At 51.4% G+C, this 25,137-nt stretch overlaps 1 protein-coding gene and 1 long non-coding RNA gene across 2 annotated transcripts in view; one reads left to right on the top strand and one right to left on the bottom strand.

Moving 5' to 3' along the window:
* The window catches only part of LOC132591023 (pleckstrin homology domain-containing family B member 1-like), a 36,342-nt gene extending 23,196 nt beyond the window's left edge, over positions 1 to 13,146 (bottom strand). The window contains exons 1-2 of the mRNA XM_060263901.1: positions 13,070 to 13,146; positions 7,330 to 7,392 (exon numbers count right to left, since the gene is read on the bottom strand). Coding sequence (XP_060119884.1) covers positions 7,330 to 7,366 — 37 coding nt within the window. The 5' untranslated portion in view covers positions 7,367 to 7,392; positions 13,070 to 13,146. The remainder of the gene's footprint in view (positions 1 to 7,329; positions 7,393 to 13,069) is intronic.
* The window catches only part of LOC132591024 (uncharacterized), a 226,366-nt gene that overhangs the window by 21,411 nt on the left and 179,818 nt on the right, over positions 1 to 25,137 (top strand). The gene's annotated exons all lie outside the window — the stretch shown is intronic.

Genomic DNA, 25,137 nt, shown 5'->3' with positions numbered 1-25,137 from the left:
GTATCAGAAACGTTCTTGGGGGATCGGGTTCTCTGACAAAATTGCTGAATTCACGTCCCCAACAGCTTCATCTCTTATTCTGCCTTGTCGGCTAGATTTCCAAGACTCCAATATCAAAATACCGCCAAAGTCTCTTTTAAGCAGATGCAGAAAGCGCTTAATGCCGGACTGGATCAATGGGGAGCCGGAAGGGGAGAGAGAAACGTGCAAATGTTGTCCTTTTCAACAAATAAATGATAGTTGCATAGTGACTGTTGAATGACTCACAACTCAGTGTGGGGGAATAGAAGATTCTGATCTTGCTTTTTGAAAAGTCCGGGGCTTTTGTTGCCTAGATTACATCCCTGACAGAACCTTTCTCCAGCTGTGATATTATATTTTATCCTGCCCTTTCCTCTAAGCAGTTTGGGTTGCCAACTCCAGCTTGAGAAATTCATGAAGTGAATAAAGAAACTGATTAAAATGTGGAATTCACCTCACTGGTCTGATCCAGCGGGGCTCTTTTGATGTTATTTTCAGGGAAAGGCCTCGGCCTCTCTGCCCTGTTATAGGCCCTCCAGAGGAACTGGTTGGCCACTGGGTGAGATGGGATGCTGGACTAGATGGACCCTCACTGGTCTGATCCAGAAGGGCTCTTCTGAGGTTCTTCTCAGGGGAAGGCCTCTGCCTCTCTGTCCTGTTGTTGGCCCTCCAGAGGAACTGGTTGGCCACTGTGTGAGACAGGAGGCTGGACTAGATGGACCCTCCTTGGTCTGACCCAGCAGGGCTCTTCTGACGTTCTTCTCAAGGGAAGGCCTCAGCCTCTTTGCCCTGTTGCTGGCCCTCCAGAGGAACTGGCTGGCCACTGTGTGAGACAGGAGGCTGGACTGGATGGACCCTCACTGGTCTGATACAGCAGGGCTCTCTGAAGTTCTTCTCAGGGGAAGACCTAAGCCCTGTTGGTGGACCTCCAGAGGAACTGGTTTGCCACTGTGTGAGGCAGAAGGCTGGACTAGATGGACCCTCCCTGGTCTGATTCAGCAGATCTCTTCTGAGGTTCTTCTCAGGGGAAGGCCTTAGCTTCTCTGCCCTGTTGTTGGCCCTCCAGAGGAACTGGTTGGCCGCTGTGTGAGACAGGATGCTGGACTAGATGAACTATTAGTCTGATCCAGCAAGTCTCCTCTTATGTTCTTATGGAAGTTTGGAGAATGAAGTCTGGGGAAGGAAGGGATCCCAACAGGTTATAACACCATAGAGACCAATCTTTAAAGGAGCCTTTTCTTTCTATGGGAACTGACCTCTTTTGTCTGGAAATCTTCTGTAATTCCAGACGATCTCCGGGTGCCAGATAGAAAATAGCAACCCTTGCTCACAGCAATATCTGTGCACCTCTCTATCGCCCTCGCAAAAACCTTGCCAAATGGGCTAGGCTGATTTTCCTGGCCTTTTCCAACACTCTTCTTGGAAGAGGCCTTGAACCACAAGCCTTCCAAGTGGCACAATGACATCACTTCTGGGTTTCCCCTGGAAGAGATGTAACGCTGTCACCTGACAGTGCCCTTCCCCCACGTCACCGCCTCCCAGAATCCCACCTGTCCCTGGCAAAATGAGAGCCAGTTAGCGAACCGAGGGGCCCCGGCATGAAAAGAAATAAATCTGAGCAGGAATTTGCTCAATGTACTCATGAAGCAAGCGCTACCGCGGCGACAGTCAATGGCGCCGTTGAAATCCAGAGCAAACTGATTCGTGAGCAAGCTTGCGTGCTCCCTCCGCATCACACGTGGCAAGATAATCCCACTTTTACAACCGACCGTAGGGTCAAAAATATCAAGGGGGGTCACCGTTTGCGTCTGTTTATAGCAGTAGAAAAAAGCAAGAGTCTGCAGCACCGTAAAGATGAACCGAATTTGAGGCTGGGCAGGAGCTGTTTTGAGTCACAGCTCACGACATCATCTGTATCTAGGGTCGCTAAGTCTGACTCAAGAAATACCTGAGGATTTTGGGGGTGGGGTCGGGAGACGTTGGGGCGGAGCCAGGAGCCAGGTTGCGACAAGCGTAGTTGAACTCCAAAGGCCATCACATTTAAAGGGACCGCACACCTTTTAAATGCTTTCCCTCCATCGGAAATGAGGTATGGGGCACCTTCTTTGGGGGTCCATAGAATTGGACCCCCGGGTCCAATCTTTTTGAAGCTTGGAGGGTCTTTTGAGGAGAGGCACTGGATGCTATGATGAAAATCTGACGCCTCTACCTCAATGAATGCCCCCCCAGATATGCACAGATTAATTTTCCATCATACCCCATGGGAATCGGTCTCCATAGGGTATAATGGAGTGCCCAGCAGACATTCCCCCCCTCCCCCAGCTTTCCTCTCAGGCTCCAACCCTCAAATCTCCAGGTATTTCATAGACAGGAGCTGGCAACCCCAATTGGTACCAAAGCCATTCCCCCCCCCCCAGATGGTTTACCATTTTTTTTTTAAATGGCCTTCCAAAATGATATTATAGCATTGGAAAAAGTGCAGAAAAGGGCAACTCGAATGATTAAAGGTTTGGAACACTTTCCCTATGAAGAGAGGTTGAAACGCTTGGGACTCTTTAGCTTGGAGAAACGTCGACTGCGGGGTGACATAATAGAGGTTGACAAGGTTATGCATGGGGTGGAGGAGGTAGAGAAAGAAGTACCTTTTCTCCCTTTCTCACAATACGAGAACTCGTGGGCATTCAATGAAATTGCTGAGCAGGTTAAAATGGATAAAAAGAGGTACTTCTTCACCCAAAGGGTGATTAACATGTGGAATTCACTGCCACAGGAGGTGATGGCAGCTACAAGCATAGCCAGCTTTAAGAGGGAATTGGATAAAAATATGGAGCAGAGGTCCATCAGTGGCTATTAGCCACAGTATGTGTGTGTGTGTGTGTGTGTGTGTATATATATAATGGCTTCTCTTATGTTCTTATGTGACACAGAGTGTTGGACTGGAGGGGCCACTGGCCGGATCCAACACGGCTTCTCTTATGTGACACAGAGTGTTGGACTGGAGGGGCCACTGGCCTGATCCAGCATGGCTTCTCTTATGTTCTTATGTGGCACAGAGTGTTGGACTGGAGGGGCCATTGGCCTGATCCAACATGGCATCTCTTATGTTCTTCTGTGACAGAGTGTTGGACTGGAGGGGCCATTGGCCTGATCCAACATGGCTTCTCTTATGTGACACAGAGTGTTGGACTGGTTGGGCCATTGGCCTGATCCAACAGGGCTACTCTTATGTTCTTATGTGACACAAAGTGTTGGACTGGAGGGGCCATTGGCCTGATCCAACATGGATTCTCTTACGTTCTTATGTGACACAGAGTGTTGGACTGGAGGGGCCATTGGCCTGATCCAACATGGCTTCTCTTATGTGACACAGAGTGTTGGACTGGAGGGGCCATTGGCCTGATCCAACATGGCTTCTCTTATGTTCTTATGTGACACAGAGTGTTGGACTGGAGGGGCCACTGGCCATATCCAACACGGCTTCTCTTATGTGACACAGAGTGTTGGACTGGAGGGGCCACTGGCCTGATCCAACAGGGCTTCTCTTATGTTCTTATGTGACACAGAGTGTTGGACTGGAGGGGCCATTGGCCTGATCCAACATGGCTTCTCTTATGTTCTTATGTGACACAGAGTGTTGGACTGGAGGGGCCATTTGCCTGATCCAACATGGCTTTTCTTATGTTCTTATGTGACACAGAGTGTTGGACTGGAGGGGCCATTTGCCTGATCCAACATGGCTTTTCTTATGTTCTTATGTGACACAGAGTGTTGGACTGGAGGGGCCACTGGCCTGATCCAACATGGCTTCTCTTATGTTCTTATGTGACACAGAGTGTTGGACTGGAGGGGCCATTTGCCTGATCCAACATGGCTTTTCTTATGTTCTTATGTGACACAGAGTGTTGGACTGGAGGGGCCATTTGCCTGATCCAACATGGCTTCTCTTATGTTCTTATGTGACACTGAGTGCTGGACTGGAGGGGCCACTGGCCTGATCCAACAGGGCTTCTCTTATGTTCTTATGTGACACAGAGTGTTGGACTGGATGGGCCATTGCCCTGATCCAACATGGCTTCTCTTATGTTCTTATGTGACACAGAGTGTTGGACTGGATGGGCCCTTGGCCTGATCCAACATGGCTTCTCTTATGTTCTTATGTGACACAGAGTGTTGGACTGGATGGGCCATTGCCCTGATCCAGCATGGCTTCTCTTATGTTCTTATATGGCACAGAGTGTTGGACTGGAGGGGCCATTGGCCTGATCCAGCATGGCTTCTCTTATGTTCTTATGTGACACAGAGTGTTGGACTGGAGGGGCCATTGGCCTGATCCAACAGGGCTTCTCTTACGTTCTTATGTTCTTATGATCAGATGGACCTTCACGGTTTCAAAGAAACCTGGATTTTCTTCCATTCTCCTTGTAAACAGGCGTGGCTCTAGCCCTCCAGAGAGAACCCTGGAGACACAAGGAATCTTTTCTGCTCAGTCTCTGGAAACCGGAGAGGAATTTCTCTGGAGGGCTGCCACCAAGTGTGTCGACTTCGAGGCCCAGCCAGGGTGTTTGGCTGCCAATTTCAGGTGGCGGAGTCTGAGGCACCCTTTGGGGACTGTGGACTATCTCGAATGACAGCGATATCATAAATTCTGAGGGGACTCCGTTTGGATTGTTTGACCTCAGGCCAAACAAGACCCCTGGGCCGTCGTTTAAGAGTAGGGTTGCCAATCGCCAGGTGGGTCAGACAACAACCAAAAACTCTGGGAAAATAACAAAAAATTAATGAAAAATACTTCAAAATTGTAATAGATCATCACAATTTTGAAGTATTTTTCATTCATTTTTCGTTATTTTCCCACAGTTTTTTTGTTGTTGTTTGAGTCACTTTCTGTGGAACTCCAGGCTTTTCATTCACACACACAATCCCCAGGTGGGAGCAAGGGATCGCCCAGTTTGGAGGCCCCCCTCCGACTACAGGGTCACCAGAAAGCGGAGGAGGGGGGTGGAGGGAAATGTCTGCTGGGAGACCGATCTCCATAGGGTGTAAAGGAGAATTGATACACGGGTATTTTTGAGGTAGAGGCACCATATTTTCAGCATAGTGTTCTGTTTCTCTTCTCAAAACACCCCCCGAGTTTCAAAATGATCGGACCAGGGAGTCCAATTCTACGAGCCCCAAAAGAAGGTGCCCCCATCCTTCATTATTTCCAATGGAGGGAAGGCATTTAAAAGGAGCACGGTCCCTTTCAATGTGAGGGCCAGAACTCCCTTCAGAGTTGTCATGCTTGTCACACCCTTGCTCCTGGCTCCACCCCCAAAGTAGGGTTGCCAATCCCCAGGTGGGGGCAGGGGATCCCCCGCTTTGGAGGCCCTATCCCCCGCTTCGGGGTCGTCAGAAAGCGGGGGAACGGGAGGGAAAGGTCTTCTGGGAACTCTTATTATTCCCTATGGAGATTTATTCCCATAGAAAATCCTGGAGAATTGATCCGCGGGTATCTGGGGCTCTGGGGGGGGCTGTCTTTTGGGGTAGAGGCACCAATTTTTCAGTATAGCATCTAGTGCCTCTCCCCCAAATACCCCCCAAGTATCAAAAAGATTGGACCAGGGGGTCCAATTCTATGAGCCCCAAAAGAAGGTGCCCCATCCTTCATTACTTCCTATGGAAGGAAGGAATTGAAAAGGTGTGCCGTCCCTTTAAATGTGATGGCCAGAACTCCCTTTGGAGTTCATTTATGCTTGTCACAGCCTTGATCTTGGCTCCACCCCCAAAGTCTCCTGGCTCCACCCCCAAAGTCCCCAGATACTTCTTGAATCGGACTTCGCAACCCTATTAAAGAGTGTTTGGCTACTGCAAGGATGCCAGAGTTTTCTTTGTATTAAAATTCTCAAGATTCAGAAAGCACCAAGAACTTGCCTGTCTCCGAAACTCTCCATCTGGAAACAAACCAGGGAAATTAAGATTTGTGCAGACTCTTCATCAAGAATGTCTCTCTGAGAGTAGACAGCCCCCCGGTGGGGCCTGGAATTGCAACTGAACTCTTGAAAAAAAGAAATCAGTCCCCCTATAGAAAATGGCTGCTTTGGAGGGTGGAGCCTATGGTATTATGGCCCACTGAAGTCCCTGCCCTCTCCAGGAATTTCCTAACCTGGAGTTGGCAACCAGGGTTGCTATCCCTCACCCCAGCCACCGGTGGGGAATGGAGGGTAGGGTTAGAATCATAGAATCCTAGAGTTGGAAGGGACCTGCGGGGTCATCTAGCCCAACCCTCTGCACAATTCAGGAAAGTCACAAACACCTCCCCCTAAATTCACAGGATCCGCATTGCTGTCAGATGGCCATCTAGCCTCTGTTGAAAAACCTCCAAGGAACGAGATTCCTCCATCTCCCGAGGAATCATGGAATCCTAGAGTTGGAAGGGACCTCCAGGGTCATCTAGTCCAACCCCCTGCACAATGCAGGAAACTCACAAACACCTCCCCCTAAATTCACAGGATCTTCATTGCTGTCAGATGGCCATCTAGCCTCTGTTGAAAAACAATTCCACACCATCCTCCCTATGACAGCCCTTCAAGTACTTGAAGATGGTGATCCTAGCATCTCTTAGCCGCCTCCTCTCCAGGCTAAACATGTCCAGCTCCTTCAGCCTCAATTCCCCAGTTTTTTAGATCTAGGTTGAGAAATTCCTGACGATGTAAGAATGGGGAGGAACATATGAAGCTGCCTTATACTGAATCAGACCCTTGGTCCATCAAAGTCAGTATTGTCTTCTCAGACTGGCAGCGGCTCTCCAGGGTCTCAAGCTGAGGTTTTTCGCACCCATTTTCCTGGACCCTTTTTTGGAGATGCCAGGGATTGAACCTGGGACCTTCTGCTTACCAAGCAGATGCTCTACAACTGAGCCACCGTCCCTCCCCAAAGAGACTGTAGTGGGTATAAGGCCACCGATACTCCCTCTGAGCTGTGGAGTCTTGTGAGCAAAAATTCTACCTCATGAGCTACTGGCATTCAAGTTGTAAGCTACTGCATACATTAGTTTGCGGTGGGGCCATTTTTTCCTGAGCTAAGACAAACATGTGTGAGCCGGCGGGGGCTAAAAAACAGTGAGCTAGCTCACACTAACTCAGTTTAGAGGGAACCCTGAATACCACAGAGTCCCTCCCCTCCAAAGCATCCATGTTCCCCAAGGGAACTGATCTCTGTCGTATGGCGATAAGTTGCCATTCCAGGGGATCTCCAGGTCCCACCTGGAGGCTGGCACCCTTCCCGGCTACCCTATGTCTCGTTCCGCCCTACCCCAAGAACCCAACTTACTCTGTCTCCAAAGCCAACCGCTCTTCAACAGGGCCATTTCCGCAGAGATGATTTCCCACGAATCTACGAAGGCTGGCGGGTTTCCAAGCAAGAGCGGAGACAGAAAAAAGAAAAACTGAGATGAGGCGACGAGCACGAAACGCCGGCTAGAACATCTCTTCGACTCCTCTTACGAGGGCTCCCTGAAAACAACGAACGTGGGAATTTTCCACCCACGCACGCACGTGAGATCTTCCCCGAAAAGAAAAGTGGCGATCGGGGTCATTGGAGCACTAAATATAGGCCCAAGTGTGGACTAACCAGATTACGCGAGGGAACCACACACACACACAAATCAGATAACTCCTCTGGAATTATCTCTGTTACGTAAATTATCAGTGGGGTGTGGAGGGAAGAGAGAGAAGCGGCAGCTCCTTTTCCTGGCCCTCATTAATCTCGGCGGGATTTGGATTAGCCTTTGGCGTCTATGTTTTAACTGGAGCCGTCTAGAACCTACCTGAAGCCAGAACAAAGTCGGAGTCAAGCGCACCTTTAAGACCAACAAAGTTTTATTCAGAACGTAAGTTTTCGCGTGCTCCAAGCGCACTTCATCAGACGAGGAATCGGGTACAGTGAGCAGAGCTACATAGAGCTGGCAGGCAGTGGTTTAGAATGCAAAATGATACAGATTTAAGATCCAGTGACAGAAGAGCAAAATTAATAAATTGAGCAAACCTTTGATCTGGGTAGCATGAATATGAGAAAGCAATAAAACAGGGGTGACATGATAGAGGTTTACAAGATCATGCATGGGATGGAGAAAGTAGAGAAAGAAGTCCTTTTCTCACTTTCTCACAATACAAGAACTCGAGGGCATTCGATGAAATTGCTGAGCAAACAGGTTAAAACAGATAAAAGGAAGTACTTCTTCACCCAAAGGGTGATTCGCTGCCACAGGAGGTGGTGGCGGCTACAAGCATAGACAGCTTCAAGAGGGGGTTAGATAAAAATATGGAGCAGAGGTCCATCAGTGGCTATTAGCCACAGTGTGTAGAAGATATTGGATTTATATCCCGCCCTCCACTCCAAAGAGTCTCAGAGCGGCTCACAATCTCCTTTACCTTCCTCCCCCACAACAGACACCCTGTGAGGTGGGTGGGGCTGGAGAGGGCTCTCACAGCAGCTGCCCTTTCAAGGACAACCTCTGCCAGAGCTCTGGCTGACCCAAGGCCATTCCAGCAGGTGCAAGTGGAGGAGTGGGGAATCAAACCCGGTTCTCCCAGATAAGAGTACGCACAATTAACCACTACACCAAACTGGTTCTCCTGGGGTCAGCATATATAATTTTTTTTGGCCACTGTGTGACACAGAGTGTTGGACTGGATGGGCCATTGGCCTGATCCAACATGGCTTCTCTTATGTTCTTAGTAATATGTCAAAATGTGAGAATGTCTGTTAATCACTCTATTGCTATAAGCCTGGGTTAAATTGAGGGCATTTCTTTCTCAGAAGTTTTCCCCATCCAGCTAATTTACCTTTTAACATGTAACATACATAGGAGCTGAGGGATGTTTAGCCTGGAGAGGAGGCGGCTGAGAGGTGATACGATCACCATCTTCAAGTACTTGAAGGGCTGTCCTAGAGAGGATGGTGTGGAATTGTTTTCTGTGGCCCCGGAAGGTAAAACCAGAACCAATGGGTTGAAATTAAATCAAAAGAGTTTCCGGCTCAACATGAGGAAGAACTTCCTGACCGTTAGAGCGATTCCTCAGTGGAACCGGCTTCCTCGGGAGGTGGTGGGCTCCCCTTCCTTGGAGGTTTTTCAACAGAGGCTGGTTGGCCATCTGACAGCAATGAAGATCCTGTGAATTTTGGGGGGAGGTGTTTGTGAGTTTCCTGCATTGTGCAGGGGGGTTGGACTGGATGACCCTGGAGGTCCCTTCCAACTCTATGATTCTTTATAGTTTGCCATGAGTAGAAAAATACATTAAAATATAGTGGAAGATGGGTTTAGTATACGTAACGAGATAAACAGCCAACATCCCTATTGGAGTATGTCAATACAGCTAAAAGAGAAAGACATTGGATAGTGATGTTCTTGTCCGCCTAATTTACTATTTAATGTGTAAACATCGTTCAGTGTGCATTTGCAATAAACAAGTTTATAAACAAGACAGTGCAATAAACAAGGCAGTGTGCGTTTGCAATAAAAAAAGGCCAACGCCATGCTGGGAATTATTAGGAAGGGAATTGAAAACAAATCAGCCAGTATCATAATGCCCCTGTATAAATCGATGGTGCGGTCTCATTTGGAGTACTGTGTGCAGTTCTGGTCGCCGCACCTCAAAAAGGATATTATAGCATTGGAGAAAGTCCAGAAAAGGGCAACTAGAATGATTAAAGGGCTGGAGCACTTTCCCTATGAAGAAAGGTTGAAACGCTTGGGACTCTTTAGCTTGGAGAAACGTCGACTGCGGGGTGACATGATAGAGGTTTACAAGATCATGCATGGGATGGAGAAAGTAGAGAAAGAGGTACTTTTCTCCCTTTCTCACCATACAAGAACTCGTGGGCATTCGATGAAATTGCTGAGCAGCCAGGTTAAAACGGATAAAAGGAAGTACTTCTTCACCCAAAGGGTGATTAACATGTGGAATTCACTGCCACAGGAGGTGGTGGCCACAAGCATGGTCACCTTCAAGAGGGGTTTAGATAAAAATATGGAGCAGAAGTCCATCAGTGGCTATTAGCCACAGTGTGTGTGTATGTATAAAATTTTTTGCCACTGTGTGACACAGAGTGTTGGACTGGATGGGCCATTGGCCTGATCCAACAGGGCTTCTCTTATGTTCTTATGTGACACAGAGTGTTGGACTGGAGGGGCCACTGGCCTGATCCAACATGGCTTCTCTTATGTTCTTATGTTCTAGTTTGCCATTAGAAAAAAAAAGAATGCAATAAAATATAGTGAGGATGGGTTAAGTACATGTGCTGAGATAAACAGCCAATACCCCTATTTGGAGTATGTCAGTTCCAAAAATGATTCTGACATGCTATTCCGAAAGAGAGATAACATTGGAATACTGTGGATGTATCGCTGTACACTTGGATCTATCCACCTGAAGCCAGCCGCTCCTGGGAACATTCCCTAAAGGTGCTCGTCTCCTAGCCCTCATTATCACCGAAACAGCCTTGGGTGGCTTTGACAGAAGATTCCTATGGCAACGCTGACAGATGAAGACAAGCCACGACTGACCGCAGTGGAACAGAAGGGGAGTAAACACCCACCCACCAGCTCCCATTCAGCAGCAGTTCTGCTGTGTAAATAAAGGAGGGGAGAAAGATGGGGGAAACATATGATTTGCGTAATTTGCAGAGCTCGTGGGCTCAGCAGGGCGCTTCTCAGCGTGTGCCCAGAGAGGCAAGTGTGCCAGCCAACACACAGCACCCGAGTATCGCCAGGATGACGAGTTACCCCCAGCTGGCTGTGAAAGGGTGCCATCCCGGAGGGGGAAAGGAGCATGCGAAGACACAGCAATCGCTGGACATCTCAAGAGGACTCCCAATCCTGAAGCGGAACCCAAGAAGGGATATTTTCGTCGGCACAATGCAATTTAAAGCAGGTCAATTCAAAATGAGGGAAGGAACCAGACTGAGGGTAAAGGTAAAGGTGGTCTCCTGTGCGAGCACCAGTCGTTTCTGACTCCGGCGTGACGTCGCATCACGACGTTTTCACCGCAGACTTTTTACGGGGTGGTTTGCCATTGCCTTCCCCAGTCACCTACACTGGGGACTCATTTTACCGACCTTGGACCTTCGGTCCATAAAGGTCAGTATTGTCTACTCAGACTGGCAGCGAGGTCTTTCCCATCCCCTCCTGCCTGGTCCTTTTAACTGGAGATGCTGGGGATTGAACCTGGGACCTTCTGCATGCCAAGCAGAGGCTCTGCCACTGAGCTACCACCCCGTTCATGGCTCTCTGGGGTCTCAGGTAGAGGTCTTTCCCATCACCTCCTGCCTGGTCCTTCTAACGGGAGATGCTGGGGATTGAACCTGGGACCTTCTGCATGCCAAGCAGAGGCTCTGCCACTGAGCTACCACCCCGTTCATGGCTCTCTGGGGTCTCAGGTAGAGGTCTTTCCCATCACCTCCTGCCTGGTCCTTCTAACGGGAGATGCTGGGGATTGAACCTGGGACCTTCTGCATGCCAAGCAGAGGCTCTGCCACTGAGGTACCACCCCGTTCATGGCTCTCTGGGGTCTCAGGTAGAGGTCTTTCCCATCACCTCCTGCCTGGTCCTTCTAACGGGAGATGCTGGGGATTGAACCTGGGACTTTCTGCATGCCAAGCGGAGACTCTTCCACTGAGTCATGGCTCCTTCCAAAATGAAGCTGCTTCATACTGAATCAGACTCTCAGTCCATCAAAGACAGCATTGTCTACTCAGACTGGCAGCCGCTCTCCAGGTTCTGAGGCGGAGGTCTCTCACATTACCTTCTACCTGATCTTTTAAACTGGTGATGCTGGTGATTAAACCTGAGACCTTCTACATACCAAGGAGATACTCTACCAATGAGCCACTGAGGTCTTTCCCATCACCTCCTGCCTGGTCCTTTTAACTGGAGATGCTGGGGATTGAACCTGGGACCTTCTGCGTGCCGAGCAGAGGCTCTGCAAATGAGCCACTGAGGTTCTTTCCCATCCCCTCCTGCCTGGTCCTTTTAGCTAGAGATGCTGGGGACTGAACCTGGGACCTTCTGCATACCAAGGAGATACTCTACCAATGAGCCACTGAGGTTCTTTCCCATCACCTCCTGCCTGGTCCTTTTAACTGGAGATGCCGGGGATTGAACCTGGGACCTTCTGCATGCCGAGCAGAGGCTCTACCACTGAGCCACAGCCCCTCCAAGCTCTTATGCCCACTTACTGGGGAGTAAATCCATTTGACTCTGGGACTAACCTCAGAGTCAGGGGGCATAACGGCAGCTATCCAAGCCAGGCAGTATCCCGAGAGTACTCCACAAAGATTCAAGGAAGCGCCCAGCGGACGAGGAGGAAAGATGAGACGCTCCTCAGTCCGAGAAAAACAGTCACAAAGATACCAATTTCCATCCCTCTGTGTGTTTTGACAGCAAGTGAGGCAGCTTGCGCAATGCTCTGAAAACTGTCGCCCTCCCACACTGCCTTTCCCCCAAAAAACCCACATTTTCGCACACTCGAGAAATATGCCATCGCACCAGCGCCAAAACAACCAAACTCTCCCCAGACCTCGAAGTTCCCCGGCTCCCTGCCTCCAAAGCAACCGAGACTTCGATGGATCCGCTTCCCCAACTCCCCTGGAGACCCCGCAGCGTCACCCTGGCAGAAAACTCGCATTCCCCTATCCTGGATTCTCCCACGTCCTTTCAAGGCGGATTAGCCTCTCGCTCCCAGACTGTTATGATCTTCCTTGACAACTCATCGTTTCCGAGAAAGGCGCCAGCGAGCCCTAGAAAAGGGCAGCATCCCCCTGGTGGGGAGTCTGTTTGCAAACATCCTTTCCTGCTCAACTCCATCCTGGGTACCACTTCGGGTACCCAAAACACCTAGGCGCCTGCTTTCCTCTCCATCCCACCCTGGGCGCTCTCTCTCTCTCCCTCCTTCCTCAACAGGCAAAAGCTTCTCTCCCCTCCCCCCACTTTCCAACCCCCCCCCCCCCAGCAACAGCAGCCCCCTCCCCAGGCCATGCTTTTCCCTAGCAACAGCCTCTCCACCCCACTCACCCCCCAGCAGAGTACAGCCAGCTCTTCCTCTATACGGTCAGGCGTGGGGCAGTAGCAGAGTCCTGGAAGATGCAAACACCACCAACCGGGGTGCCCCTCCCCTCCCCCCTCTGAGTGGCGAGGCATTCTGGGAGATGTAGTTTGCAACCTGCCTGTCACTCTGCGTCCGGTAAGCCAAGGTAGACTACAAACCCCAGAATGCAGGTGGAGATGTTTGGGTGAATTCCCTCCAGGAGGGGCCCCAGGTGTTTTGCATGTTGTTTTCCTTTCTCCTCCCCCCTCCCTCCCTCCATGCCCCCCTCCTTTCCTCGATGCTATTGCAAAGAAAAGGTCCCTTGGGCAGGCGAGGTTCAGCTTGCGAAGAGACCAGGAAAAGCGGTTGGCAGATTCTGGCCTGGCTTTGTTTCTCTTTCTTGGCCAACTCAGCCGCTTCCAGCTTCCGGAACATGCCAGGCTTTTCTCTGACTGGGTAGTAGCATGAAGGGGTGGGGGGGAGCACAGTCTGGGCATGTCCAGCCCAAAGCGTGCAGCAACCTCGCCGGTTGTGTCATGCGGCCGCCTATTTTTAGTGATGCTCTTTTGGCACATCAGGCATGAAAACGGTGCTCCGGCGCGTCCGGCTTCCCCCTTGCTGAAGGGAGAAGTGTTGTGTGACAAACGGACCAACGAAACACCCAACTCTCCAGAGATTCACTGTCAAATGTTTTCTCTCCTTACGTAAGAGTCTGGGGAAGTGGAAAATTTGGATGGCAGATGAGCGAGGCACGTGCGTTACGGAGACAGGCTGGCAAAAAACAACCCTGCCTCATAATGAGATCCAAGAGTGTTCAGATGACTGTCTGGCCTGCGTTTAAGAACACCAGAAGAGCCCTGCCGGATCACACCAGGGGTCTATCTAGTCCAGCATCCTGTCTCACCCGGTGGCCAACCAGTTCTTCTGGACAGCCAACAATGGGGCACAGAGGATGAGGCATTTCCCTCATAAGAACATAAGAAGAAGCGGGATGGATCAGCCTTATAGTCCATCTAGTCTCCTGTCTCACACAGTGGTCTCAACCAATTCCTCTGGAGGGCCAACAACAGGGCAGAGAGGCCAAGGCCTTCATAAGAATATCAGAAGAGCCCTGCTGGATCAGACCAGTGAGGGTCTATTTATTCCAGTATCCTGTCTCATACAGTGGCCAACCAGTTCCTCTGGCAGTCAACAACAGGGAGAAAGGCTTAGGCCTTCATGAAAACATATGAAGAGCCCTGCTGGATCAGACCAGGGAGGGTCCATCTAGTCAAGCATCCTGACTCACACAGTGACCAGCCAGTTCTTCTTGAGGGCCAACAAACAGGGCGTAGAGGCCAAGGCCTTCATAAGAACATCAGACGAGCCCTGCTGGATCAGACCAGGAAGGGTCCATCTAGTCCAGCCTCCTGTCTCACACAGTGGCCACCCAGTTTCTCTGAAGGCCAACAACAGGGCAGAGAGGCTGAGGCCTTCCCCTGAGAAGAACATCAGAAGAGCCCTGCTGGATCAGACCAGGAAGGGTCCATCTAGTCCAGCCTCCTGTCTCACACAGTGGCCAGCCAGTTCCTCTAGAGGGCCAACAACAGGGCAGAGAGGCTGAGGCCTTCCCCTGAGAAGAACATCAGAAGAGCCCTGCTGGATCTGACCAGGGAGGGTCCATCTAGTCCAGCATCCTCACTCACACAGTGACAACCCAGTTCTTCTTGAGGGCCAACAAATGGTGTAGAGGCCAAGGCCTTCATAAGAACATCAGAAGAGCCCTGCTGTATCAGACTAGTGAGGGTCTATCTAGTCCAGCCTCCTGTCTCACACAGTGGCCAGCCATTTCCTCTGGAGGGCCAACAACAGGGCATAGAGGCTGAGGCCTTCCCCTGAGAAGAACCTCAGAAGAGCCCTACTGGATCAGACCAGGGGAGGGTCTATCTAGTCCAGCATCTTGTCTCACACAGTGGCCAACCAGTTCCTCTGGAGGGCCAACAACAGGACACAGATGCTGAGGCCATCCCATGATATTGCCTCCTGGTTCTGAGATTCAGAGGTTAGTGCCTCTGAATGTGGGTGGAGGTTCCCCTCAGTCACCATGGCTGATATCGACTGACAGACCCGTCCTCCATGAATCTAGCCTGATTTCATTGGATCTCAGAAGCCAGAGACAGCAAGAGACATTCGGAGGCGGTTTGCCGTTGCCTGCCTCTGCAAAGCAACCCTAGACTTCCTAAGCGGTCTCCCATCCAAGGACTGTATCAACAGAAGTAGTGTCCAGATCACGTGAAGTGATGGTATCAATTCACTCTGCTCTGGTAAGACCTCACCTGGAGTCTTGTGTTCAGTTTTGGGCACCACATTTTAAGAAGGATCCAGACAAGCTGGAAGGGGTCCAGAGGAGGGCGACGAAGATGGTGAGGGGTCTGGAGACCAAGTCCTATGAGGAAAGGTTGAAGGAGCTGGGAATGTTTAGCCTGGAGAGGAGGCGGCTGAGAGGTGATAGGATCACCATCTTCAAGTCCTTGAAGGGCTGTCATCTAAAGGATGGGGGGTCTGGAGACCAAGTCCTACGAGGAAAGGTTGAAGGAGCTGGGCATGTTTAGCCTGGAGAGGAGGCAGCTGAGAGGTGATTGAGTCACCATCTTCAAGTCCTTGAAGGGCTGTCATCTAAAGGATGAGGGGTCTGGAGACCAAGTCCTATGAGGAAAGGCTGAAGGAGCTGGGCATGTTTAGCCTGGAGAGGAGGCAGCTGAGAGGTGATAGGATCACCATCTTCAAGTACTTGAAGGGCTGTCATATAGAGGAGGGTGTGGAATTGTTTTCTGTGGCCCCGGAAGGTAGGACCAGAACCAATGGGTTGAAATTAAATCAAAAGTGTTTCCGGCTCAACATTAGGAAGAACTTCCTGATGGTTAGAGCGGTTCCTCAGTGGAACAGGCTTCCTCAGGAGGTGGTAAGCTGTCCTTCCTTGGAGGTTTTTAAACAGAGGCTAGTTGGCCATCTGACAGCAATGAAGATCCTGTGAATTTAGGGGGAGGTGTTTGTGAGTTTCCTGCATTGTGCAGGGGGTTGGACTAGATGACCCTGGAGGTCCCTTCTAGCTCTATGATTCTAGGATTCTTTAGGAGGTGGTGGGCTCTCCTTCCTTGGAGATTTGTAAACAGAGGCTAGATGATCATCTGACAGCAATGAAGATCCTGTGAATTTAGCAGGAGGTGTTTGTGAGTTTCCTGCATTGTGCAGGGGGTTGGACTAGATGGCCATGGAGGTCCCTTCCAACTTTATGATTCCTCTGGAGATGGTGGGCTCTCCTTCCCTGAAGGTTTTTCAACAGAGGCTAGAGGGCCATCTGACAGCAATGAAAATCCAATGAATTTAGGGGGAGGTATTTGTGAGTTTCCTGCATTGTGCAGGGGGTTGGACTAGATGACCCTAGAGATCCCTTCCAGCTCTAGGATTCTACGACTCTTCAGGGCCGACCTGGCTTAGCTTCTGAGATCTGACAAGATTAACGAGCCTGGCCTGGATAGGCCAGGGTCTAACAATAATCATATGCAAATAAAAGCACCATGGATTCCACAAGACATATCTAAAAAAAACAGAACGCGCTTAAAGCTGTGTAATAAAAACAAGACAATTTATTCCCTTGGAAGCCGAGTCAGCAGCAGTCCGCTAAAAAGCAATTAAAAAGCAATAGCAGCCTGAGCAAAGGAAAGCAAGCATACAATTTATTTAAAAAAACACACAAAAAACCATGATCAGCACAGCAGTCCTAGAAAAGAGCCAACATATCTTGTCTAGCGGAAGATGAAAACCAGGACGGTGGAAAAACCTGGACAAGAGGTGTGGCTTCATCGGGAACCTTAACTACTCCCCCCCCCAACACAAATATTTGAATGCATTCGAGCAGGGGTGGAATTCTAGCAGGAGCTCCTTTGCATACTAGGCCGCACACCCCTGACGTAGCCGATCCTCCAAGAGCTTACAATGAGCGGATCCTCCAAGAGCTTACAATGAGCAAAAATTGAAGAAGAAGACTTAAGATTGCAGATTTATACCCTACCTTTCTCTCTGAAACAGAGACTCAGAGCGGCTGACAAACTCCTATATCTTCTCCCCCAGCAACAGACACCCTGTGAGGTGGGTGGGGCTGAGAGGGCTCTCACAGCAGCTGCACTTTCAAGGACAACTTCTGCCAGAGCTAAGGCTGACCCAAGGCCATTCCAGCAGCTGCAAGTGGAGGAGTAGCGAATCAAACCCGGTTCTCCCAGATAAGAGAGCTCTGGCTGACCCAAGGCCATTCCAGCAGCTGCAAGTGGAGGAATGGGGAATCAAACCCAGTTCTCCCAGATAAGACAGCTATGGCTGATCCAAGGCCATTCCAGCAGCTGCAAGGGGAGGAGTGGGGAATCAAACCCGGTTCTCCCAGATAAGAGAGCTATGGCTGATCCAAGGCCATTCCAGCAGCTGCAAGTGGAGGCGTGGGGAATCAAACCCGGTTCTCCCAGATAAGAGAGCTATGGCTGACCCAAGGCCATTCCAGCAGCTGCAAGTGGAGGAGTGGGGGAATCAAACCCGGTTCTCCCAGATAAGAGAGCTATGGCTGACCCAAGGCCATTCCAGCAGCTGCAAGTGGAGGAGTGGGGGAATCAAACCCGGTTCTCCCAGATAAGAGAGCTATGGCTGACCCAAGGCCATTCCAGCAGCTGCAAGTGGAGGAGGGGGGAATCAAACCCGGTTCTCCCAGATAAGAGAGCTCTGGCTGACCCAAAGCCATTCCGGCAGGTGCAAGTGGAAGAGTGGGAGAATCAAACCCGGTTCTCCCAGATAAGAGAGGTCTGGCTGACCCAAGGCCATTCCAGCAGCTGCAAGTGGAGGAGTGGGGGAATCAAACCCGGTTCTCCCAGATAAGAGAGCTCTAGCTGACCCAAGGCCATTCCAGCAGCTGCAAGTGGAGGAATGGGGAATCAAACCCAGTTCTCCCAGATAAGACAGCTATGGCTGATCCAAGGCCATTCCAGCAGCTGCAAGGGGAGGAGTGGGGAATCAAACACGGTTTTCCCAGATAAGAGGCCGTGCACTTAACCACTACACCAAACTGACTCTCTACTTTGTGAGTTCCTGGTATGAAAGTTGTGAGCTCCTGCATAAATTAATGTGCTCTGGGGGTCATCCTTCCTGAGCTATGACAAAAATCTGTGAGCTGGAGGCTAAAAATCTGTGAGCTAGCTCATGCTAACTCAGCTTAGAGGGAACACTACTTACAAGGCACTTGTTTTGCAAGCTTTTAGAGGATTGGCTACATCAGGGGTGTGTGGCTTAATATGCAAAGGAGCTCCTGCTAGAATTCCACCCCTGCATCCAAGGGTTGCCAACTCTTGCCTGGTAAATTCCTGGAGATTTGAGGACAGTGACTAGGGAGGGGGGAAAGGCTCAGTGGGGATGTGATGCCATCGGTGTTGGAAATTCCTGGAGATTGCGGGGACAGAGTCTGGGGAGGAGAGGGACATCAGAGGGGGAGAATGACCTAGAATCCACCTTCCAAAGCAGACATTTCCTCCAGGTAGGCTTCCCAACCCTCCCGCCCTGGCGGGGGACCCCAGATTTTCCAGCCTCTTCCCCCACTCCCCCAAAAAACGGAAGCGGGGGGGGGGGGGAAACGGCGCCAAGGAGCGTGGTGAGCCGCCCCATCTCAGAGAGGGGGAACGCCGCTGCACTGCTGCCGCCTCTTCTCCGCTTCACCATGGCTGCTTCTCCGAGATGGGCTCAGGCTGGGTCCATCTCGGAGGAGCAGCTGAGATGGGGCGGGGAGGGGGGCGGCGGCGGCATTGCCTGCTCCGCCTCTGAGGTGGAGTCAGGGGGGGTGGGGACGGGCCAGGAGCGTGGCGGGCCGCGAGTCTGGGTCCTTCTAGGACCACCCTCCCCTCCCCTTCTCTGGTTTCGCCTTGGCTGCTCCGTGGCTGCTCCTCCGAGATGGGCTCAGGCTGGGCCCATCTCGGAGGAGCGGCTGTGGTGGGGCGGGGAAGAGGCGGCAGCAGCACGGCGGCGTCGCCCACTCCGCTCTGCCTCTGGGGTGGAATCGGAGAAGGGGAGGGTGGAGGGAAGGCTCTCTTATCTGGGAGAACCGGGTTTGATTCCCCACTCCTCCACTTGCACCTGCTGGAATGGCCTTAGGTCAGCCAGAGCTCTGACAGAGGTCGTCCTTGAAAGGGCAGCTGCTGTGAGAGCCCTCTCAGCCCCACCCGCCCCACAGGGTGTCTGTTGTGGGAGAGGAAGATAAAGGAGATTGTGAGTTGCTCTGAGACTCTGAGATTCAGAGTGGAGGGCGAATATAAATCCAATATCATCTTCTTCTTCTTCTCCTCCTCCTTATCCTCCCCAGGTTCCACCCCCAAATCTCCAGGAGTTTTCCAACCTGAAGCTGGTAACCCTACCCCTTCCCATCCCCCACCGGTGGCCAGGTTGGATCTGGCAAACAGGCCCGGATTAACAATTAGGCCAAGTAGGCACCTACCTATGGGCCCCCATGCCTTTAGGGGCTCTGATCTGGCTCCCCTCCTCCCTAGTTTCCCCCCTGCTTGCAGCCCTCCCAGCCTGCATGCACAGCCAGTAACCGAGCAGCCCTTTGCCCAGCTTGCCTGGTGAGGCTGCTGCTGGCGTCATTGCCAAGTTTGCCTCTCTCTGCCTTTCCCCCACAGCTTTGTCAAAGGGGCTTTTGAGAAGGGGCCTGCAGGCTGCAGTGGGGGCCACGGGTGGCAGGGCAGCTACTCCAGCTCAGAGATAATTTGCAAGGGGGCCCTTGAGATTTTGACTGCCTAGGGGCCTCCACAGAGTTTAATCCAGCCCTGCTGGCAACTGTACAAATTCAGCATCTGGACAGGGTTGCCAAGTCTAATTTAGAAAATATCTGGGGACTTTTGGGGGTGGAGCCAGGAGACTTTGGGGGCAGAGCCAGGCTTTCCCATTTCCAAAATAAATGCATAAAAGCTCAGCAGTCCTGTTCAGTCGTCGTTTCCTCATCCCCCAACAGCTGCAATTCCAGTAAATGAAAGTGCAAACGCACAAAAAGCAGCCCAAATGCACAGAGTTTGCAAGCTCACATTTTTGTGGTCTCGCTGGGGCTTTACTCACAGGAACTGCTGTTCTTCAGCCAAACACAGACAAAAGAGAGAGAGGTAGAGTTTTCCTCTAGCCCATAAACGGGCTCCTGGACAAAGACTCTGAACACAATGCAAAACAAGCTCAGAGACAGACACACACGATTACTGCCTCCCCAACAAAGACTTCTGAAAAGCACTCTCTCTCTCTCTCTCACTGGGTCTGGTTCCTCCACAAGGACATCTGACAATTATGCTGCTCTCTCTCTCTCTCTTTCTCACACACGCACACACTCCTACTTGTTGCGAAAGGAAAGCAAAACAAACGGAGGCTCTGCTTCTGACCCTTCCCCATGAAGTACTTCCTGCTTCTTGCTCAACTTTAAAGGGGCACACACACACACACACACACACAAAAAGGCATTTTAAAATGGGATCTGTTTGCAGGTTGCTTAACCTGTGGGAGATCTAGAGACACTGGTGGCTGTGAGGCCCTGGCTTCCCCCTGCCGGCCAGCTGGCTGGGGGCGGGGAGAAGCCTGTAAAACCGGGGGATCCCCTGGATTTAGAGCTCATCTCCATAGTGCAGAGATAAATCCCCCTGGAGGTAGGGTTGCCAAGTCCAATTCCAGAAATATCTGGAAACTTTGGGGGTGGAGCCAGGAGACTTTGGGGGTGGAGCCAGGAGACACTGGGGTGGAGCTAGGAGCAAGGGTGTGATAAGAGAGCTCTGGCTGACCCAAGGCCATTCCAGCAGCTGCAAGTGGAGGAGTGGGGAATCAAACCCGGTTCTCCCAGAGAAGAGAGCTCTGGCTGACCCAAGGCCATTCCAGCAGCTGTAAGTGGAGGAGCAGGGAATCCAACCCGGTTCTCCCAGATAAGAGAGCTCTGGCTGACCCAAGGCCATTCCAGCAGGTGCAAGTGGAGGAGTGGGGAATCAAACCCGGTTCTCCCAGATAAGAGAGCTCTGGCTGACCCAAGGCCATTCCAGCAGCTGCAAGTGGAGGAGGGGGGAATCAAACCCGGTTCTCCCAGATAAGAGAGCTCTGGCTGACCCAAGGCCATTCCAGCAGCTGCAAGTGGAGGAGTGGGGAATCAAACCCGGTTCTCCCAGAGAAGAGAGCTCTGGCTGACCCAAGGCCATTCCAGCAGCTGCAAGTGGAGGAGTGGGGAATCAAACCCGGTTCTCCCAGATAAGAGAGCTCTGGCTGACCCAAGGCCATTCCAGCAGCTGCAAGTGGAGGAGTGGGGAATCCAACCCGGTTCTCCCAGAGAAGAGAGCTCTGGCTGACCCAAGGCCACTCCAGCAGCTGCAAGTGGAGGAGTGGGGAATCAAACCCGGTTCTCCCAGATAAGAGAGCTCTGACTGACCCAAGGCCATTCCAGCAGATGCAAGTGGAGGAGTAGGGAATCAAACCCGGTTCTCTCAGATAAAAGAGCTATGGCTGACCCAAGGCCATTCCAGCAGGTGCAAGTGGAGGAGTGGGGAATCAAACCCGGTTCTCCCAGATAAGAGAGCTCTGGCTGACCCAAGGCCATTCCAGCAGCTGTGAGTGCAGGAGTGGGGAATCAAACCCGGTTCTCCCAGATAAGAGAGCTCTGGCTGACCCAAGGCCATTCCAGCAGCTGCAAGTGGAGGAGTGGGGAATCCAACCCGGTTCTCCCAGAGAAGAGAGCTCTGGCTGACCCAAGGCCACTCCAGCAGCTGCAAGTGGAGGAGTGGGGAATCAAACCCGGTTCTCCCAGATAAGAGAGCTACGGCTGACCCAAGGCCATTCCAGCAGCTGCAAGTGGAGGAGTGGGGAATCAAACCCGGTTCTCCCAGATAAGAGAGCTCTGACTGACCCAAGGCCATTCCAGCAGCTGCAAGTGGAGGAGTGGGGAATCAAACCCGGTTCTCTCAGATAAAAGAGCTATGGCTGACCCAAGGCCATTCCAGCAGGTGCAAGTGGAGGAGTGGGGAATCAAACCCGGTTCTCCCAGATAAGAGAGCTCTGGCTGACCCAAGGCCATTCCAGCAGCTGTGAGTGCAGGAGTGGGGAATCAAACCCGGTTCTCCCAGATAAGAGAGCTACGGCTGACCCAAGGCCATTCCAGCAGCTGCAAGTGGAGGAGTGGGGAATCAAACCCGGTTCTCTCAGATAAAAGAGCTATGGCTGACCCAAGGCCATTCCAGCAGGTGCAAGTGGAGGAATGGGGAATCAAACCCGGTTCTCCCAGATAAGAGTCTGCACACTTAACCACTACACCAAACTGGCTCTCCTGGACAGGGACCTCAGTGGGGTACGATGTAGGGCTGCCAATCTCTTGTAGGGGGCGGGGGATCCCTTGGTTTGGGGGGGCCCCCAATCCGCCAGCATGAAGCGGGCCACCAGGGGGATCCCCAACACCAAAGAGCACTGTGGTTGCATGATGTGCCCTTTGCGATGACATCACCTGGTAGTGATGTCATTGCACCAGGGACTCTCTAGGAATCACAGTAAAATTCTATGGTACCATAGAGGGCAAATCCTAGAGGGTCGTGCAGTGGTGGACTTGGCAACCCTAGTATGATGCCATACAGCCCACCCTCCGAAGCAGCCATTTTCTCTAGGCCATGCTAGCAGGTGCAAGTGGAGGAGGGGGGAATCAAACCCGGTTCTCCCAGATAAGAGTCCACACACTTAACCACTACACCAAACTGGCTCTCCATAAAAGAGGCCTTGTTGGGCTGGGCCATGTCAGGTTGGGCCGAGCCATGGGTGTACCTATTTAAGATTAGGTAGCCGAGATATCTCTCTCTCGGCTTGACTTCGCGAACGAAGATTTAAGAAGGGTGCCGTAGTCCACGTCTGCTGCAGGCTCGCTGGTGGCTGACAAGACCAATGCGGGACAGGCAGGTCCGGCCACAGCGGCTGCAGGGAAAAGTCTGATTTGGGGTTGGTGCTGTAGCAGTGCGATTCTTCCTCAATCTCCTTTTGTCCTCAAGACCAGCTATGCGTGCGTTCTCAAAGGAAGAGACAGCCTGGTGGATGGTGTGCCTCCATGCTTTGCGATCTGAGGCTAGGTCAGACCACTGGTGATGGTTGATGCGACAGGTGCCAAGGGATTTCTTCAAGGAGTCCTTGTACCTCTTCTTTGGTGCCCCTCTATTTTGATGGCCGGTGGAGAGTTCGCCATACAGGGCAATCTTGGGAAGGCGGTGGTTTTCCATCCTAGAAATATGCCCTGCCCAGCGCAGCTGCGTCTTCAACAGCAGTGCCTCGATGCTGGTAACCTCCGCCCTCTTGAGGACTTCAGTGTTGAGATATAATTTTTATAAAGAACACAGACAAACACAAATATATATTTTTAAAAAACTTAAAACATGCTTAAAATGTTAGCACTCATTGGTGTTAAAGACGCTTTCTCTGTATTTCTCCTATGGGATATAAGGAACTGGGCAAAGGAAGCTCGGCTCTTTCCTTCCTTCCCTATGGGACTGGGAGGAAGGAGTCTCAGCCAATAGAAGGAGGAGAGGTTTGGCTCAGTAGCTCTGATGTGGGATTGAGAGAGCCTGGCAAAGCAAGCTCTCCCTTCCTCCCTCAGCCAATGGAGAAAATAGAGGTTTTGGCTCTGTAGCTCCTGTACAGTTGAGCAAGCCTTGCAAAGCAAGCTGTGATGCAGAAGGAAGCAAGAAAGAGGGAGAACGAAGCAGATGACAGCCAACTGCTCGGGGGCCTGATAGGAGCCCTCCGGGGGCCTGATTCGCCCCCCAAACTGCATGTTTGACACCCCTGCCATAGGGTATAATGGAGTGCCAGCAGACATTTCCTCCCCCCCTCACTTTCTGATGACCCCGCAGCAAGGGGAGGGCCTCCAAACTGGGGGATTCCCTGCCCCCACCTGGGGATTGGCAACCCTAAGTGCTGGGTCTGGTAAAATGTTAGGGTTGCCAAGTCCAGATGTATTTTGCAAAAAAAAATAAAAAATGCTTCATACTAACTAGGGTTGCCAAGTCCAATTCAAGAAATATCTGGGGACTTTGGGGGTGGAGCCAGGAGACATTAGGGGTGGAGCCAAGATCAAGGCTGTGACAAGCATCATTGAACTCCAAAGGGAGTTCTGGCCATCACATTTAAAGGGGCGGCACACCTTTTCAATGCCTTCCTTCCATAGGAACTAATGAAGGATAGGGGCACCTTCTTTTGAGGCTCATAGAATTGGGCCCCCTGGTCCAATCTTTTTGAAACTTGGGGGATATTTTGGGGAGAGGCACTAGATGCTATACTGAAAATTTGGTGCCTCTACACCAAAGAAAAGCCCCCCCCAGAGCCCCAGATGCCGTGGATCAATTCTCCATGATTTTCTATGAAAATAACTCTCCATAGGGAATAATAGAGTGCCCAGCAGACATTTCCCTCCCCTCCCCCCACTTTCTGACAACCCTGAAGCAGGGGGAGGGTCTCCAAACCGGGGGATCCCCTGCCCCCACCTGGGGATTGGCAACCCTATAAAATGTTGGCAACCCAGAGACATGATTACCGGTTGTCACTTTCACGTATTCGTCTTGTTTTGTTGCACATTCTCTTCAGAAATTATCCTCCCTTGTCAACCACTAATTCTACAAATTAGCTTGCGTGTTAGCGACTCATTCCGGCTGCTGCGGGAGGACTGGCATGTCAAGTTGTGAGCTCATCTTTTCCGGGGGGGAATAGATGAAGTGCTCCTCTCTGGGCTTAATTAACAAGGCGTCGGCGGTGCCTTCTCAAAGCCCAAGGGACCGAGCTCCGCAAAGGTGCTCTGAATCAAGTTGATAGAAGGGAAATGAATCGTAGAGTTGGAGGGGACCTCTCGGGTCATCTAGTCCAACCTTTTGCACAATGCAGGAAACTCATAAACACCTCCCCCTAAATTCACAGGATCTTCATCGCTGTCAGATGGCCATGTAGCCTCTGTTTAAAAACCTCCAAGGAAGGAGAGCCCACCACCTCCCGAGGGAGCCTGTTCCAC

Source organism: Heteronotia binoei, unplaced genomic scaffold (assembly GCF_032191835.1).
Source record: "Heteronotia binoei isolate CCM8104 ecotype False Entrance Well unplaced genomic scaffold, APGP_CSIRO_Hbin_v1 ptg001312l, whole genome shotgun sequence".
Lineage (NCBI taxonomy): Eukaryota > Metazoa > Chordata > Lepidosauria > Squamata > Gekkonidae > Heteronotia > Heteronotia binoei.
This window is presented reverse-complemented; position numbering and strand designations above follow the sequence as displayed.